Source organism: Corvus cornix, chromosome 1A, assembly GCF_000738735.6.
Source record: "Corvus cornix cornix isolate S_Up_H32 chromosome 1A, ASM73873v5, whole genome shotgun sequence".
Lineage (NCBI taxonomy): Eukaryota > Metazoa > Chordata > Aves > Passeriformes > Corvidae > Corvus > Corvus cornix.
Window position 1 is genome coordinate 14,629,592 of NC_047057.1, and position 17,130 is coordinate 14,646,721.

The 17,130-nt window shown below is 38.7% G+C and overlaps 2 protein-coding genes and 1 long non-coding RNA gene across 3 annotated transcripts; 1 reads left to right on the top strand and 2 right to left on the bottom strand.

Moving 5' to 3' along the window:
• Positions 1–357: 357 nt before the first annotated feature.
• Positions 358–7,688, bottom strand: LOC104686912 (ALG10 alpha-1,2-glucosyltransferase B). The gene is made up of 3 exons (XM_039570811.1): positions 7,486–7,688; positions 7,039–7,236; positions 358–5,221 (listed from the first exon to the last, which is right to left on the bottom strand). Exons 1-3 carry the CDS (start codon positions 7,648–7,650, stop codon positions 4,166–4,168), a joined length of 1,419 nt encoding a protein of 472 aa, XP_039426745.1. The 5' UTR covers positions 7,651–7,688; the 3' UTR covers positions 358–4,165.
• A 24-nt stretch (positions 7,689–7,712) lies between these two features.
• Positions 7,713–12,094, top strand: TPRKB (TP53RK binding protein). The gene is made up of 4 exons (XM_010395699.3): positions 7,713–8,026; positions 8,497–8,619; positions 8,912–9,088; positions 9,915–12,094. Exons 1-4 carry the CDS (start codon positions 7,886–7,888, stop codon positions 9,999–10,001), a joined length of 528 nt encoding a protein of 175 aa, XP_010394001.3. The 5' UTR covers positions 7,713–7,885; the 3' UTR covers positions 10,002–12,094.
• A 1,382-nt stretch (positions 12,095–13,476) lies between these two features.
• On the bottom strand, positions 13,477–16,423 carry LOC120411893. Its single transcript, XR_005604466.1, has 2 exons — positions 15,486–16,423; positions 13,477–14,261 (listed from the first exon to the last, which is right to left on the bottom strand). It is a non-coding gene; the product is annotated as an uncharacterized LOC120411893 (long non-coding RNA).
• Positions 16,424–17,130: the final 707 nt, after the last annotated feature.

Sequence of the window (17,130 nt, forward strand, 5' to 3'; positions counted from 1 at the left end):
CATGTCTAATCTAACAAGGGATAAGCAAAGAGAGCAAAGTTTTTCAGGGGAAAAAATCAGGATGCTGAATATAGACAAAGTTTAAGATAATTAGAAGCATTTTCATGGATTGGGCTTTACAATTTTTCATTATGCAAGAACTAGATGACACATTTAAAAGAAGGTATATTGACTACTATAGGGCCAACAGACACTTGAACATTTATAGTTCGAATGTGCATCACCCAAATAAGAGTGAATATTTTAGAAAATCACCATGTGTCAGTCTCAAAAGCATAATTACTCTGCTTTCCTCAATTTGTCCTTCAGTTTTTTTTCTTCTTAGACAGCAACAAATAGAATGAATATGCAAAGAAAGTAAAAATACTGTGAAATTTAATAATAAAACACCAAAAGGAAATCTGCTAATCTGCTAAAAACAATGACATCTTTACAACAGTAGGATTTCGAGTTTCATTTTGTTCTCTTAGAGCAGATATGAAAATTTCCCAAACAGAAAAAAATGCCAGAAAGACACTTTTAAGATTAATAGAACTTAACATACTATACGCATTTAAAATTAACAATGATATTATAGCTAAATCAGTTACTAAAACAAGCAATCAGCCATGAGAGAACTTGAAATATTCTAATTATCAAAGTGTTGCTGGAACAACATTATGATTTCAAGCAGCATTGCACTAAGCACTTGGTCACCTCAACAAGACAGCACAGGACTGCCACCTTGTGAACAACAGAAAACATCAGAGCTGCATTAACAGGACAAAAACCAACCGCCCCCAGACACTACAGAATACTTTTCCTTACTTTCTAACAGAAGGAATCCATCTTCTTTATCAACCCTCTAGAAAATTAACAGATTAAAAAATATTTCAGCATCGCTTATGATATAAAATTCTTGCTAATTTTGAACATGAACATTTGTTGTCAAAGAAGTTAAAAGGAATGAAATATAGAATGCTCACAAATAGCAGGAAATGCAGTTCACAGCATAAAGGATTATCAAACTTCCTATCTTGATGAATAACAACATTTTTTTAACTGAAAGAAAAAAAATTGTTCAACTATTTGTATTTTTTCCCCCCACTTCAAAACAATTCAGCCATGCTATGACTATTCAGCTATTTTTATTATTCCAACAGTTACTGAAAAATCATCTTTCTCTCTAAGAAAAAAACTGAGCCCTTTTTTTTAAGCAGCCATTATAGAAATGCTAGCTATGCCATTTTTGGTTTTACCTTGGATACTTTAAGAAATTAGTGTGACTTCATTCTAAATTAGTAACTAATAAAATTTACAAGACATGAACGTTTTAAAGCTGTTTTAAGACATTTCATTGCCAAATGACACCTGCTGAGAATTAACCTAAAGTAAGCAATTATGGTTCTATTGAATCTAGAAGACCTTGGCAACATAAAGCAGGATAAATACAACCCTTTCTGCATGTCTTTAAGGAAAACAGCTAACAGCTAAACTAGATAATATTTCAGGAGCAAAATACTAAAATCCATTTTTCAATGAATTTCAATAGTGCTAGTGCTATTTGTCAAAGTTCTAGAAAATACTGACGGAATTTGGAGACCTTTCTTTATGACCAATTCTGATACAAATATAACCACCCTGATTCCTGGACTGACTTGGCCAACATTGAATATTACCTGCAATATTACCAGGCTCATAGGCAAAAGTAAAAATATAGCTTTATTCTACAAATATGTTCTCCTTTCATACTTTAGTAATTCATCAACTTCCCTCTTTAAATAAACTTTTATCAGCTCAGCCTGCTTTCAAATGAGCAAAACATATTAAGCATAATTGTACTTTTAAATTAAAATCTGTAAGTATAGTGATAAATTCCATTACAAAATATTACACCATTTCATAATACTGGTTAAGCAGCCCCAGCAGGTCACAGTAATTTTTCTAGTGTCTCCTGGGGTGGAGCTCATTAGAAAGGTATTGTGCTCTAAATTTTGGTGGACTTTTTGCATTCACTTTTCACTACAAAAAAGAACTTTTTAAGTTGTACATGTTTAAGCCAGCTCTTTTCACTTGAAACACAGCTTCTACTTCTGTTAAAAGTAGGAAGCCTAACAGTCTCTCAACAGTGTTGATCATCAGAGGTATTTGAAACCAGTAACTACAGACATGCTGGACAAAACACCTGTGGACTACACAGGGATCTCTGCAAGGGAATTTTCTTTTCCTCAAGGGAATGGACACCTGCTCCCCAATGTAAAACCAGAGAAAACCCTCAGATCTAAGATACAATTTAGAATACTAGACAGAGCCCCATGCCTTCCCATGTTACCATTCCAACTCAGTATTTCAGGGCACAAATGAAGTTGTACTCAAGGCAGCAAATGCTCTTTATCTTATGATTTTATTGGCATGGCACACAAAAACAAAATTGGAAGCAGAAGGCACGCAAGACTTCCCCTCCCAAATCTGTGACACTGAAATCGCAACACAATATCTGGACTCTGCCAGAACCATGCTGGATTCTTCAAAAGCAACCCATTTCAGGTTTCTCTTTTCCCTTCAATTTGAAGAAGCAAATAGGGAATGATTGAAAATGGTGTTCCCTACGGTACACATTGACAACAAATTACCAGGCTGGCAAAAGGCCAAGAAGCAAAGAGTGACCTGGCAGATATCTTAAATTCAATACAAACACACCTACTCATTGAAGAGTGGCTTGAGGATTTCCTTAGGAGAAACAGGGCTGCGAAGGCACTGATCAGAATCTGAGCTCACCACACCCACAGTGTTAGTACAGGGAAGGAACTGGAGCCAGGACACTGATCTTAATGTCTTAATGTTGCAAAAGAAAACAGTAACAGTATTGACCTGAGTCTGTAACTCACTAGTACTGACCCCTTGAAAAACAATTCCATTTCAGAGTGACTTGAGTGCCGATAATATGATGTTTGCACAGATCTGGCTGCAGTATTTTCATTACAGAACAATAACGACTTTAAAGAGGCTACACAGTACCTGAAGTTTTGGACACCACCCTCCTCTGCCACACACTTTAGCAATCAAATATTTTTCAGACTTAATAAAGTCATTACTGACAGGAACCATTACAGGCTTCATTTTTTCTGATAATGCACACTAGATGCTTTTAAATACATATACATACATATATGTATATATACATTGCATTTTGCCTTTGTAAAACAAAATATATACACTCAAGTTCCATTAAGTTTGTATAAACATGAAAAATACTTAAAAGACTAGTTCAGTAATGCCATTAGTACTTACTGAAGATTACACATCAAAGATCTTTGAAATACTCTGTGCAACTCAGGAGTGCACTCGAGCTGATTTCAGCACAAACCTGTAAGCCCAGAACCACAGGACATAAAAGCTCAATTATTTAAGAGGCTGCAATCCACTGCATGTTACAGTCTGACATCTGTAAATTACTCCCCTTCTTATAGGTCACATAATCAACTGCAATTTATCTTTTCTTGTACAGTAACATTTATTGCCTCAAAGAACGCACACGCACATAGCCTCCACTGTGTTTTCTAAATACCAGTTTGAAATAAAATGTTCAAAATGCTCTAATGATTTAAGAGCCTACATTCTGTTTATAAAACTAATGTAAGCATTTACTGACAAAAAAGTGATGAAAACTCAGTGAGACATAGGAGGTTTTGAAAACATTGTACTTTAGCAGTGGTTTATACCTGACAACTAGTAAACCTAGAAGGAAATGGCCTGATCTGAGGAATAAATATGCGCACAGATAAATAAACAAAAAGGTTGAATACTGAAATCCTTCTTTTTTAAAAGAGAAACCTCTGAAACATACTTATGAACTGTTATTCCTTCAAGGGCATGTCATATAATACTTTATTATCATGAAAAATGACAGTAAACATCTCCCTTATTTTACAGTAATTACAGAAAGGTGTTCTCACATTTCCCCTCATATTGAATTTTAAAATTCTCATGAATTCAACATCTGGAGTATCTTCACATTATAACAGATCTTGCATTTGGTTGCAACAATATAAGCAAAGAGCTTACTTCCCAATTCCAACTAGGGAAAACAGTCCTTACATGATGCAAAAGACATTGTTTCATTCCAGAGCCCAGTCCTGAAACAGAATAGTGTTTTCCTACAGGTATAAAAGTACCAAAAAAAAAGTCACCACATAAACCTCTGTACTTCATCACTATTTTCCCATTTGAATGTTCTGTTTAGAAAAAGATAAAAGGTAACAGCATTTACTAAAACGTAAAAAGCCAGCTCCAGAAGTTGTCTATATAGTGACAGAAATGGAATATTGAGCCTATATATTAAGAATGGCAAAATAAAGTAACGAAATTCTAGCAATTTTTGAGGAACTGTGACTGCTAATAAACATACAAAATACATTAAGATCCAGAATATCGATTTTGATTTTAGTGTATCAGCAAAACTCCAGCCAGCAAATATATAGAATGGAACTAACAGGTATTTTACAAGCTCATGTCTTTGGAACACTTTTCTCCAGACATAAAATGTATAGTGTCTGTTATCTGCTAGTAAATACTTATGGACGTAGGTAAATTTCCAGATCAGGAATAAAGAGATGACAGCGATTAAGCTATACTGCACAGGGTGCTTTCGCAATGACAAAAGGAATTTCCTGATTTTAGTAGGGGTCAATAAATGAGGGAATGAAAAAAAAACTGTAAAGGACAGAAAATAGAACAGCTGAGGAAAGTGCAAACAGGCTTCATGACTACTTTTATCACCAACAACTATTCCACCATTGATAAAGACAAAAACAAAGAACAGAGATACTAATATGATGTATGGCCAAGTTAAAGCACTAAGTGTAACTAAGTTTTTAGGTGATGTGAGATATTCAACAAGAAACTGCAGTATTCTGGTCAAATCGGAAAATGATCCTTTCCTGGAAGAAATCTTTTCATCTTTCTTTTTCTGCAACTCAATCTTCCAGGCTTCATTTAGCTTCTCTGCAACAACATTTCCAGCACAAAAAACTGTCCACACAATATTCGTCTGACGAAACATGAAGCCACAAAATCCAAGGAGAGCAGAAGTTTTATGGTTACCATAAAGGCACATTAAATAGGAAAAGAGAGTAAAAAATACTGATCCTGGATCTGTATAATAAAGGAATGTAAAAAAATAAAGGGTGGGAAACATTGCAAGAGTTAATGTAGACAAGATTCTCTGGAAACCAGACACAGCCTAAAAAAGAAGCAGAAAAATGTGGTTAGACAATGTCTAATAAAATAATAAATTAAAAGAAAACTAGTATCATTCTTGAGAATTCCATTAACACAATATAACATCTCCTATGCTCTTTGTTTCCATTATTGCACAAATGCTATATATTTCTTAAGCTCCTGTGATGTTAATACAGTTACACAATGTTAAAATCCAAGTGGAAAGTACAAAACATTACTGCAGGTGAGTTAAAAATATGGCAACAAAAATACACCAACTTCTTTCACATGTCAGGTGTGCACGTATTTGTGGCATTAAAATCATGGTGGGAGCATAATTGCCCCCATACCTTGGATAAAAAGGCTGCACTAATAGGCAGAAGAAAGTAAAATCAATGGTTTATGCCCCTGCAATCTCATAATGAGATTCTGTTTATCTGTGAGACAGCACCATTTTGTGCCTCTACTATCACCTCTCTTGAACCCAGTCCACAGAGAGGTCATCTCCAAGTTTCTGATCTTTAATGCAGCTTTTATTATTTATCCTCATTATAATTCATGAGTCAGAAAAGAAACTTTAAAAAAGGTAGGAGACAGGCAGTTAAAAACTCTTCCCAATCATCCCACTCACTACATGATACACCACAAACCACAACATGATAAAATGTTGCATGATGTTTCTGAATGATGTAGTGTGGGGTGAAATAGCCACTCACCACCTTACAGGAAAGAGGAATAGAGAAAATGCTGAGGTCAACGAAGTGTCCAAGTATTACTTAATGCTTAGACTACTGTCATGAAACTTTTTCTTACATTTATGTTTCCACTTCCAAGTATAAAATTAAAAGTGGAAACAATTTATCTGATCTAATTCTGTAGTGTTATCATGTGCTTAAAAATGAAGAGGTTTCTCTAAGAAAATACACCAAAAGAAACTTTCTTTATAGTAAAGGAATCCTTCAGTTATCAGGGAACAGGAAAAAATGTTTTAAGGTTAAAAGTTAAACTAAGTAACTTTACTAACATGAAGGATTTTAAAGAAGCCATTAACCACTAAAACCATCTATTTACTGCAGTGGTGGATGCTCCAGAATTTTAAATATACAGCATTCTTGTATCCAAGCTGAACTGTTACGGTATGATGTACGGACAGCTAGACAGGTAAAAACTGGCTGGATGGTGAACTGGTCACACTCTACCCAAAGGACAGTAACAACCCAAGTACCACGGGGATCTGTACTGGGACCTGTCCTGTTTAATGTCTTTATCAAAGACAAAAAAGCAGTGAGAGTACACTGTCATCAAGTCTGTAGTTGACACTACATGGGTGGGACCAGGCAATTTACTGTAAAGAGTACAGGTGTCATCCAGAGTCACCCACACAGGCTGGAGGAATGGGATAACAAAAATATGATGTAATTCAACACGGACAAAATCAAATGCCTGCAGCTGAAGAAGAAGAAGTCCACATAAACAACACAGGCTGCTCACAGAGCAGCTGAGGAGCTGCTGTTCAAGCTCTGTGAGGACTCCTAGTAATCCCAAGTAGATGAGCATTCAGACCTTCGGATAATAAGTCTGCATATGTACTAACTTTTATTTCAATGGGACTCCCTGTAGTTATGCGCAAGAATGAAATTTTAGAGGACTGCACCTTGTACGAGAAAAAAGATATTAAAAAAAATTAGAGAATAGGAATGTGTCTTCTTGGCCAAACTGGTGGTGGTACTTGCAGTTACAGAAAACTGAGAACAGCTCACATATGTAGTGAAGGGAACATACACTAAGCCATCAAAGCTGCTTGTACAAGTGCATAAAATTATTTTACTCTGACCGTACCTTATTCTTCTGATGGATCTTGAACAGAAGCAAATACAGTAAATAGAAGTTCCCAGCACTGAAGAGGAGGTTGATGAACCTGAGCATTCCCACGGAGCACACCACGCTTCCCGTCCACCCGAGGAGCCACGCCGCGGGCTTCACCACTCCCACCGAGAGCAGGTACAGGCCGGGCAGCGTGGTGATCATGGGGTCCCACTGCGACGCGACACACACAGCGTTACGGAGCGCTCCCGACACAGCGGCCCGGCTACCCCACCCCGCCACGGCCCCTTCGCTCGGCCCGGAGGCCCAGACAGCTCCTGGCATTGTTGCCCGGAGGGTTCTGAACTCCGTGTGCGCTGCCAGGCGCGCTGCTCCTCCATCCCGGTACAAAACCCGCCTTCGGCCACCCTCGACCCCGAGCGGCTGTTACACTGCTGCTGCAAGGATGAGTTCCTCCCTGACCTGCAGGAAGCGGCCGTGGCAGTAGGCCTGCGCCTGCGGGACGTGGAACACCTCGTCCATGTAGGGCCCGCGCTGTCGGCGGCTGACGGCCGCGAAGAGCAGGCACGACAGCAGGAAGGCACCGCTCAGAGCGCCCGAGAAGCCGTAGGCCTCAGCCCGCTCCATGCCGGCTCCGCGCCGGCCGCGATGGCGCCGCCCTTCCGGGGCGGGGCGAGCGGCGAGGGGCGGCACCCGGCCGGGCGGGAAGGGCCGTGGGGCAGAGGCTGTGGCGGGGCCCGGACATTGGGGATTCCTGTCGGAAGCGCTGAGCCCCCGGTCTGAGTGGCCGCGTGTCGGTAGCGCTGCGTTGTCCACGGGACGAGCGGCGCCTCCGTGCCACCGATACCCTGGGGCGGCCGGGATGGAGCGAACGCACCGGCTGGAGCTGTTCCCTGGCCGCAGTGTCACGCTGCTCCTCTTCCAGCACGTGAAAAATGCCGCTGCTCTGCGGAAAAAAGCCATGGAAGGATCCATTGACGGAGCACTGATAAACCCCGCGATGGTGAGTGAACGCGTGTGCCGCCCTGTCGGTGTGGAAATCCTCGGGGGAGCTCAGTGAAGGACGACCCGTGCTCTCAGTCGCTGTCCCACGAGTTGCTTTGCGCGTCCTCCAGGCTCTGCGCAAATGCCCTCCTTTGATTTCATTACTATGTCCTACAGCAGAAGGGTTGGTCTGTGTAAAACACAGCATTGGCAGGATTGGCCAAAGCAATTGTTGTCTTGATTCGTTTCACATCCTGCTTGGTGGAGCGGTTTAAATCTGCTTCATGTGTAAACTCTAATGCTAATTGATTCATGCTGTCAAGAATCGACTATCTGGTGCCTTTGTTCTCATTTAAACCCATAAATAGTTTTAGAATCTAGTCCTTTTTTGTTAGAATTAGGCTATAAAAATGAAGTGGTCAGGATTTTTTTCATATTTCAAAACAGTATGTTAAAATTCTGTATAACTGTTTCTGTTGTGTTTTACAGATTGTAGATCCTTTTCAGATTCTTGTGGCAGCCAACAAAGCAGTGCATCTACAGAAGATAGGTAAAATGAAGACCAGAACACTCTATGCAGAAATTATTTTCAGCCTTTCACCAAGCAACAATGTAAGATTTATTGAACAAATTTCTTTTTTGCCAGAAAAGCTTGCTAAGATCCACACATCCAAACTAAGTACATGTATTCATTTAACAGCCTACCTGGCTACTAGTAGAAGCTACTGTTATTTTTAATAACGCTAATATGCTGTTACGGTTTGTAGCTTGTCAGAATTCCATTAATGTAAAATGTCTGTCAATTTATACTGTTGGTGTATCTGACACAGTAACTGAAAAGGTTCCTTATATGTAGTCAGAAAGTGACTCATAATATTTTAATTTTTTTTTTATCTTTTCTCAGATTTCAGATGCATTTAAAAAGTTTGGCATTTCAGACAGCGACACAGCAGTACTCATTGTGCTGGTTGTGGATGGAGACAAGACTGTAAATCTGGCGGATATAGCATCTCAGGTGGAAGGCGAGCAGGTTTCCCTAGATGAGCTCCCCCAACTAACAGACACTGCCAAAGTTAAAAAGGTGTGTAGCCAAAAGAGAAGACTGACATGGAGAAGAGGGATAGTTTATTTAGTTGTCTGATTGAATATCAACAGACATAATTAACTTAGGATCTGTATTTCTTTAGCACAAGTGGACAACTCATTTTAAGTGGACCTTGATTATTTCTTAGAATTTTTTAGTTGAAACAAGTTTTAGTTGTCACACCCTAACATCACAAAGTTTAAGTCTTCAAATTATTAATGTTGTCAGGGAATTTGACCATAAAAATAAATTCCAAATTGCTGCCTACCATCCAAGCACTTTTTCTTCCTGTTTTCTCAGGCAAATATTCATTTAATTAAAAATTTCAGTCCTGAGCAGTTTCATAATCTTAAGTACATAGATAGTCCCTGTAGGGGTGGTTAAAGTAAAAACATGTCAATTAGCTGTTAGGAGCTGTCTTAGGGCATGTATGCTCTTAACAGATTACCACATGCTAAATAGGTATTTTGAAGCATATGTGTCCTACATGATAAAATTCAAGTAACTTAAATAATCGTTATGATGTCTGTCAAAGTATTGATAGGAGACATATGAATAAAATTGAACAAATCGTAGCATTTAACATGTGGAGTTAGAAGTGCTGCTCTCATTCAGTTTCATAGCTTTCCTTGTTCTTGCAGTTTCAGAATTTGCTTCAGTCCAAATTTTGTCTTGTAGTCACAAGAAGGTAGGAATTTCCAATGTAAAAGTGGGGAAGAGGGGAATAATCTTTTCTTGTGTATGTATTTTTAGAAGGTATGTCATCAGTTTTTTTCTTCCTTATACATATTTCCTGTTTTTCTTGTTCTTTTTTTTTCTGCAGGTGTACAAAGTTACTCCACAGGAAGAAAAAATCGGCACCTTATTGGATAGTGTTGTTTGCAGAATGTCAACAAAAGATGTTTTGTGAAAATGTGGAAATAAATTTCAGAGGAAGTGAAGTAGTACTGAGTAGTTTGATAACATCTGAGCTTTAACCAAGCTTGGACACAAGGGTAACCTGAGCTGTGTTCTAAGCACAGAGAGCAACTCTGCCAGGCCAAGCAGAATTTGCCATTGGCATTTCTGTCCCTTTTCTTGACAAGGGAAAATTGCCAGTACTGTAAGCTGAACTTAAACAAAAGGCTTGGAACTGTGTACTTACTCTTTCGTCAAATGTTTTGGTAGTCCCAGACAGGGTTCAAACATTGTAAATACTTTTTATTAACCGTGCTCTGATTTGTTTTGGTTTGGCAACCTGATGGATGATATCCCTTTAACAATACTACTGCCAGAAAAGGTGTCTTTACAGCCCAAGTATTTCTGATGGACTAGGAAAAGGAAATTTTCCATAAATAATCAGCAGCATCTCCCTCTTTTTGCTACTGGGATAGAATTGCTGCCCACCCTTTGAGGACAGGAAGGGGCAGAGAAGCAGTGTGGCAGCCAATGGCAATGTGGAGCAGGTGCACCAGAGATGTGTGCAATGAAGAATAAGGTCAGTGTGGATAATGCTGTGGTGTTAGCACCTGACAGTCTGATGTCATCCATTGCTGGCATTAAAGGATAAGAAGTGGTGCTTTTACTTCATAACACTGATACATGTGATGCTGAAGTCGTTCCAAGTGCAGAATTCACAGACAAATCTGCACCATAGATTGTCTCCACTTAAATTGTTAATAGAGCTTACATAGCATTCTGAAAGGATCATAAATCTTGTCTTGGTTTTTTGAACCAGTGCTAGGAAAGGCCATCAAAGGGAACTAAGAGGACTATTGATTTCCAGTAGTGACCAGGTGCAACAGCCCTGCGTGTATATCATTTAATCACAGGCAGGCATCCTGTTCAAGTAAAACTAATGTCCTAATTAGGTAGAAATCCATCCTGTTTGTTATTTTTATGCTGTAGTATTTTTCTGGGATGTACATAAAACTGTGTAGCTGTCTGCATTTTTTTTTCTGAAGTTCTCTGAGGTATTATGATTTGTGTACTTAAAAGATCTTTGGGAGAGTTATTCTTATGCATAATGTTTGGGAAAACAAAATATATTTTGAGGGAGAGGTAGTCTGAGTTAGAGTTCAAATGTTGTCCAGTACAGTAAACAGACGAGTGAACTGACATGTAGACCTGGTTTTGTCTGTTTCTGTATTTAATACAGTAATATACAGCTTCTGTTTCGCATTTTGATTTCAGTTAAGTCTTCCCTTAGTTAAAACACAGTAGTACAAATACCATCCTTTTCTTACCAAGCAGACCAATGGCAAATTTAGTTACAAAGTACCAAGGGAATTGCAAGGTTTATCAAAGGATTTGGGACAAATGCCTGTGCTGACTTCTTGCTTTAAAGATGGCTTTACAGAATGCATCATCGTCTCTAAAGGGAAATGTGAGGCAGTAGCAAAAAATGGAGCTTGGAAGGACTTGAGTCTTCAAAAGTGTGTAACATCAGCATGTGAGAATGACCATGGAAAAAAAATAAGAGACTTGTTTTCATTTTCTGACAGTCCATTTGGTACATGGAATATATCATAAGACTTACTGGCTGAACTACAATGTTTTGGTAGTTTAAAATAACAGCAGACAGGTTTACTTAACCCATTGCCTTTTTTGAACATGTGTAAAATGTTTGTCCAGTCTGTTTAATACAGGAGAAATAGTAATAAAATGATCGCTGCATAAAAGTTTTGACACAATTTCCAAACTTGGGTTCCCAGTTTCTGCTTCTTGTCCATCTATTTCATTGGTGTAGAGACATTAAATAGCTTGTTACTGTTGACATAAGTTAAATTGTGATTTACTGTGAGACCCAAATGAGGTGTTTTCATGGATGGATTTACAGGAAATTATTTTGGGACCTGAAGTCTCCAAAGTATCATTCAGTCAGGCAGATGATTTGGGACTGTTTGCATTGAAAACTATGCCCTGCAAGACCACAGGTTTTCCCTAGGTGTGGTTGCATTATCCAAGTTAAATGAGTTCTTTACAAAAACTGGTAATAAAAGTAGATTTTGTTCACCCTGCAAAGATACACTTGTCTTTCTGAACACATTAAAAATTAGTTAATTTAGATCTCTAATGTTACCACTAAATCAACCAAGGCTGTTTTCTGAAACGCAAAAATATAAGAAAAAAATATGTTTTTCAAAACATTTAATGTTCTGCTGCAGTCTCTTCTGAACTTTCATACCTCATCTCCTCTATCACAAGGTGAAAGAGGAAGCTGAAGTATTTTCAAGACCTTATTTGGACCTCCAGTGCTTCAGAGGCAGGATTATACCTGCAGAATTTATAAATTTAACAACTAAATGCTTAATTATGATGTGTGGTCAATTGTTCTAGGTGGGTTTTTTTTCCCTAGGTGGGGTGCATTTGGGATTTTGTGTTTGACTTCCAGCACACTGAGGCCACTGTCTGTCCCACAGCCCTGATCACCAGAGGTTTTTTGCTGCTGTCAGAATGCATAGGTCCCTCTACCATCTCGTGTACTTCAAAGGTACATTGCCATCCTTTTGTGTTCACTTGTAATGTTCATGCTACGTGTTTTATAGCTGGGTCCCTATGTTCTGTGACAATGTATTTAATGTGCTAATCATCTGGTTTTTTAAGTATTCCTTTGTGTGCTGTTCTTTAGGGAGCATCACCAAAGCACCGCTCCCCTGTTAAAGCATGCAGGTACCTTAACAAGGGTGTTTGCCCTGGTAGGGTAACGCTGGCTGAGTGCAGCATCAATGGAGGAACACCAATTCCAGCCACCTCACTGCCTGCTGAGAGCTGACATCGGTGTCTCTGGTGCTACACTGAGCTTTGTTAACACTCCTGGAGCTATGCCATGGAGCTCTTCTCAGAGACATTTCAGTTTATGTACCCCTCCTGATTACGGATGGATACCAAAATGGGGTACACAATACTTAGAAGAATTGTGTTGTCTGCAGGTACTACCTAATTACAAGTGTCTACCTATGTGAGTGTGTAAAATGTCTAAATATCTTGCAGGTTTCTTTTTTTTTTAATTGGGATACTATTTATTAGTTTAGCCAATGCTAAAATTTGGGGTTTAAGCTGAGTTTAAGCTCTCAAGGCTTGGACTATTGTCTCCAACAGTCACTGCCCCTCCAAACTGCCAGTCCACTAACTTGTGCTCATCAGGAGTAGACAACTAACAAAGAGTTGAACAGAAACTGTCAACCGGCTCTATATTCAGAAAGCTTGCAGGTTGTCTGAGTGGGGTTACTTCCCTGTTCCCTGAGAATGTGGGAGTATGGAATGCCCCCCATCAGTGATGGGCTGGTGTATGTAGAAGCTGCTGCTGCCATGAGATGCTAATGAATTATGGAAAAGCAAGTGGTGGTTGCAGATAAATTATACAAGACTGAAAACTGAGCCAGCTGTGACAAAGGATTCAGAAATACAGCTCATTTCATAGTTTTATTCCTGAGCTTATAAAGTCATTACCATAAGTTAAAAATAATGGATGCAAGTCCCATACAAACTCTCTTCAGCAATGGAGATGAGAATTCAACTTTTTCAGTGATCTTCCTTTGCTGGCAGAATAGCTGGGTTTATTGATTATTTTTTCCTATGTTGTTGTGACATGGCAGATTATTTCCCTCCTTCTATTGTATGTTTTTATCATGGATTGGGACAGGCAAACTTAGCAGAGGTAGAGACTCGACAAGTGCACAAATGGAAGGCTGGGGTGGACATACAAAACACTAAAACAGAAGTTGAATTCTTCTTTCTAGAATATGGTGCTTAAACTTTCATATACATGCTAAGTGTAATAGAAATGTGTACAGGTCAAACAGGTCTATGTTCTTCACAAAATTATGTTCTGTGCATGGCCCGTTGAATTGCTTCATAGATTCACTTCCACGAGTAGCAACCATTTAAGCAGTTTCAAATAAACTGAAATAGGCTGATTTTTTTTTCTTCCTCTTGAGTATGGATAATTGACACAAATACTTCTTTAAATATTTGACAAAGAAAGTTGCTATATTGCTGCTATAAGGATGAATCCTTTCTTGACCAGGCTCCCCAGAGTGCCACTAGAAGGATCATGATGATCACTGTGTAAAGGGTGTGGACCGTAACAAGATCATCTCCATGCTGGTACTTGAACCCAGAGGTGCTGTGCCAGTTCTCAATTTTGTTTCCATTAGTTTTCTGTCTGTGAGCACGAAGAGAATGTATCCTGACATAACAAAAAGCAAGATTAAGGTTAAAAATTATTCTTTTTTTTAACAGTTCAATACTGTTTGTAATGAAATCCAGAGTGTGCATTGTATCATTGACTAGATTTGGGAAAGAGCTCTTCAAACTGTCTGCAGCTAATAAAATAATTTCTATAATTGGAAATGCAAAACATTTACCAGCCATTTGGTATTTCTCTCCCACTGACAGGCAGAGAGACTGGGTATGGGCTTGTTAGAGGAAACAGTGCTCTTACTCCTCACTGTTGATACAGATCATTGTATGAGAAAAAACATACCCTTTCATTTTGCAATAGTATGAAAGTGGCAGGGTTCAAATAAAAAATTACCAGTTTCCAAAGCTTTAATCCACGGGAATAAGTACAGCATGTGAGCTTCCCATCCTGCTCCGGCATGTTTTTCTATCTCTGCTTTTCAGAGGGGACTTGTGTCAAGGTATTCATTAGGCAAAGATACCCATCAGGAGTAAGTATGCAAAGCATATTGCAGGATTCTCTGCAGTAACATTTAACATTGGTTTGTCATCTTTTCTAAAGGGTTTGAAACTAGAATTATTCACCTATGGCAACAGACCTCCAGTTACTGTTATCTCCACTGAAAATTGCCTGCTAAGCCCCAGTGCTGAGTCCTTGTTCCTGCTGCCTTTGTTTTTGTTTTTTTTTTTTTTTCTTAAGAGAAAAGTAATGTTTAATGTCCACGATTACATCTGAATTGGAATGCCAAAAGGAGATTAATTAGCTTGTGATTTTCACATTTGTTAGGAAGGGGTCTGAGATGTATTAGATGTATTGCAGGTCTGGTTCATACATGTTCCTGCTGTTACTATGACAGAAGAGTAGAGATTACCACAAATGTTAGCACAGATACAGCTTATGAGTAAAAAAGAACTTTAAACCACAAATTACATACTTATGCACATACTTGGAAGAGAGCTGTCAAAACTAATTTGTTAAAACTGAAAGACTAGGAAATGCAATCTCCAAAAGGGTATTCATCAATAAAACAAAAGTTCTGCCATTGAGCTTGTACAGAAGGTAGTTGCAGAATTAAACATTTATATGAGGACAGTCTGTCATGCGTAGCTGCAAATCAAATAACAGTTCATGATCATTTGGGAGCATCATGTGAGGACCACAAGAGGAATATTCTGCCAATAGTTTGCTTTTCTATTCCTACCTGAGGGGAATGCAGTATATGCAGCTTACCTTCTGCAAGCATTCATGTTGTCTGGGGGATTGAGTTCCCACTGCGTCAGATTTCTTCTTGCAGAGGAAAAGAGCCTTTTTTATCCTCGTTTCCTTGTACAAAATGAGAAAATTTTCTCTCAGTACCAACAAAAAGAATCTTCCTTCCAAGCCCACCAACTTGACCAGCAATAATCTTGGAGCACTTGTTATGTGTCAATGAAAGCTCTCAAATTAATGGTTTCTAAAGCTGATTTTGACATAGTTCTTGAAGAAATTCCCTTGAGCAGTTCACAAGGCAAGTAATGAGTAATCCCAATGACTAGCTTCTTTTAGCTGCTGGGATCTCATAAACAGTAGCTTGCTGCTGAAGTGTTGCCAAATTCATAACAACACAAGTAATGCACAGATGGAGGGTGCTGGTGATGAAACATGCAGGATGAGCTGTAGCTTAGAATTACTTTCTATTCGATCACAGGCTATTTTGGGGTAAAACTTAGTTCCTTTCTGCAATTTGGTTTAAATTGCCTGGAGTGACATTTCAAGCCACCATCACTTACATGTGCTCTAACAAATATTTTTTATGAAAAAAGTAGGTGCCTTTTTTATTAAACCTTTGACTTCTATGACATGATCACATTCAATAAGCAGTCAATAAGTAATCTATCAGCACAAAACCCCACATTTAGATATCTAGGGTTAGTAACAAAGTCACGTACATCCTATTATTCCCTGACCACCTGGAGCCATTAATTAACAAGAGGCTGTGCCAATGCAGAATTTCTCCCAAGCTGGGTGTTGTATGATCAGCTGGGTTAATGGTGAGTTTAGCATAATCAATTCAATGCCCCTGTAATGATTTGTAGGGCTTGTAAACAAACACATTTAAATTTGCAATTTAAAAAGGCAGACCAAAACCCTTCTTTCCCAAAACACTTTCTTGCATCATCTTTCCAAATACGTCCTGGAAAAATCACTTACACTCCAGAAAATTAAGACTGAGTTTGTTCAGCCATGTGAGCAAAACTGTGTCACTGGAACCAATGAGGAAAACACCAAAGTAGAAAATCCTGATGTAAAAAGCTGGAAGAGAGAAACTGTAACAATGAAGATTGGCCTGTTTTACAAGCAACTAAGCCTGACAGTTCCCCATGCAACTGACCACTGCCAGCCAGGAGGGACTCCTCATGTCATTTGAAGGGAGGAAAAGTGTGAGGTGAGCATGTTAATATTCAGCACAGAAGCCTATTTGTCCCAGCCTATTTGTCAATACATAGGATACTAGCTATATACTCAAGTTACATACATACTGCTTGTGCGGCTCCATGAAAGGTAGAAAATTACAAATGGTTAAGTGGAAAAAAGATTATAGAGTATTTTATCTATATGAAAACCTGTAGGTTATGATTAACTATTCTTATTCAGCTGATAAATTCCAGCCGAGTGATTTAGTCATCCCAAAATACTTGGAACAGAGTACATCACTGGAACACAATTTCTGATGCCATGCATGCATTAAGAGAAAACCCTAAGCACTGTGCAGCATTAAATGTTAGAAGAAATGTGAAGAGTGGTGTTTTCCCAGTGTTTTTTACTAACACGGTTCTACTTTTAAAACTACCCTATCAGTCAGGCTGTATTAATGGGACTGATAATAACAATCCAC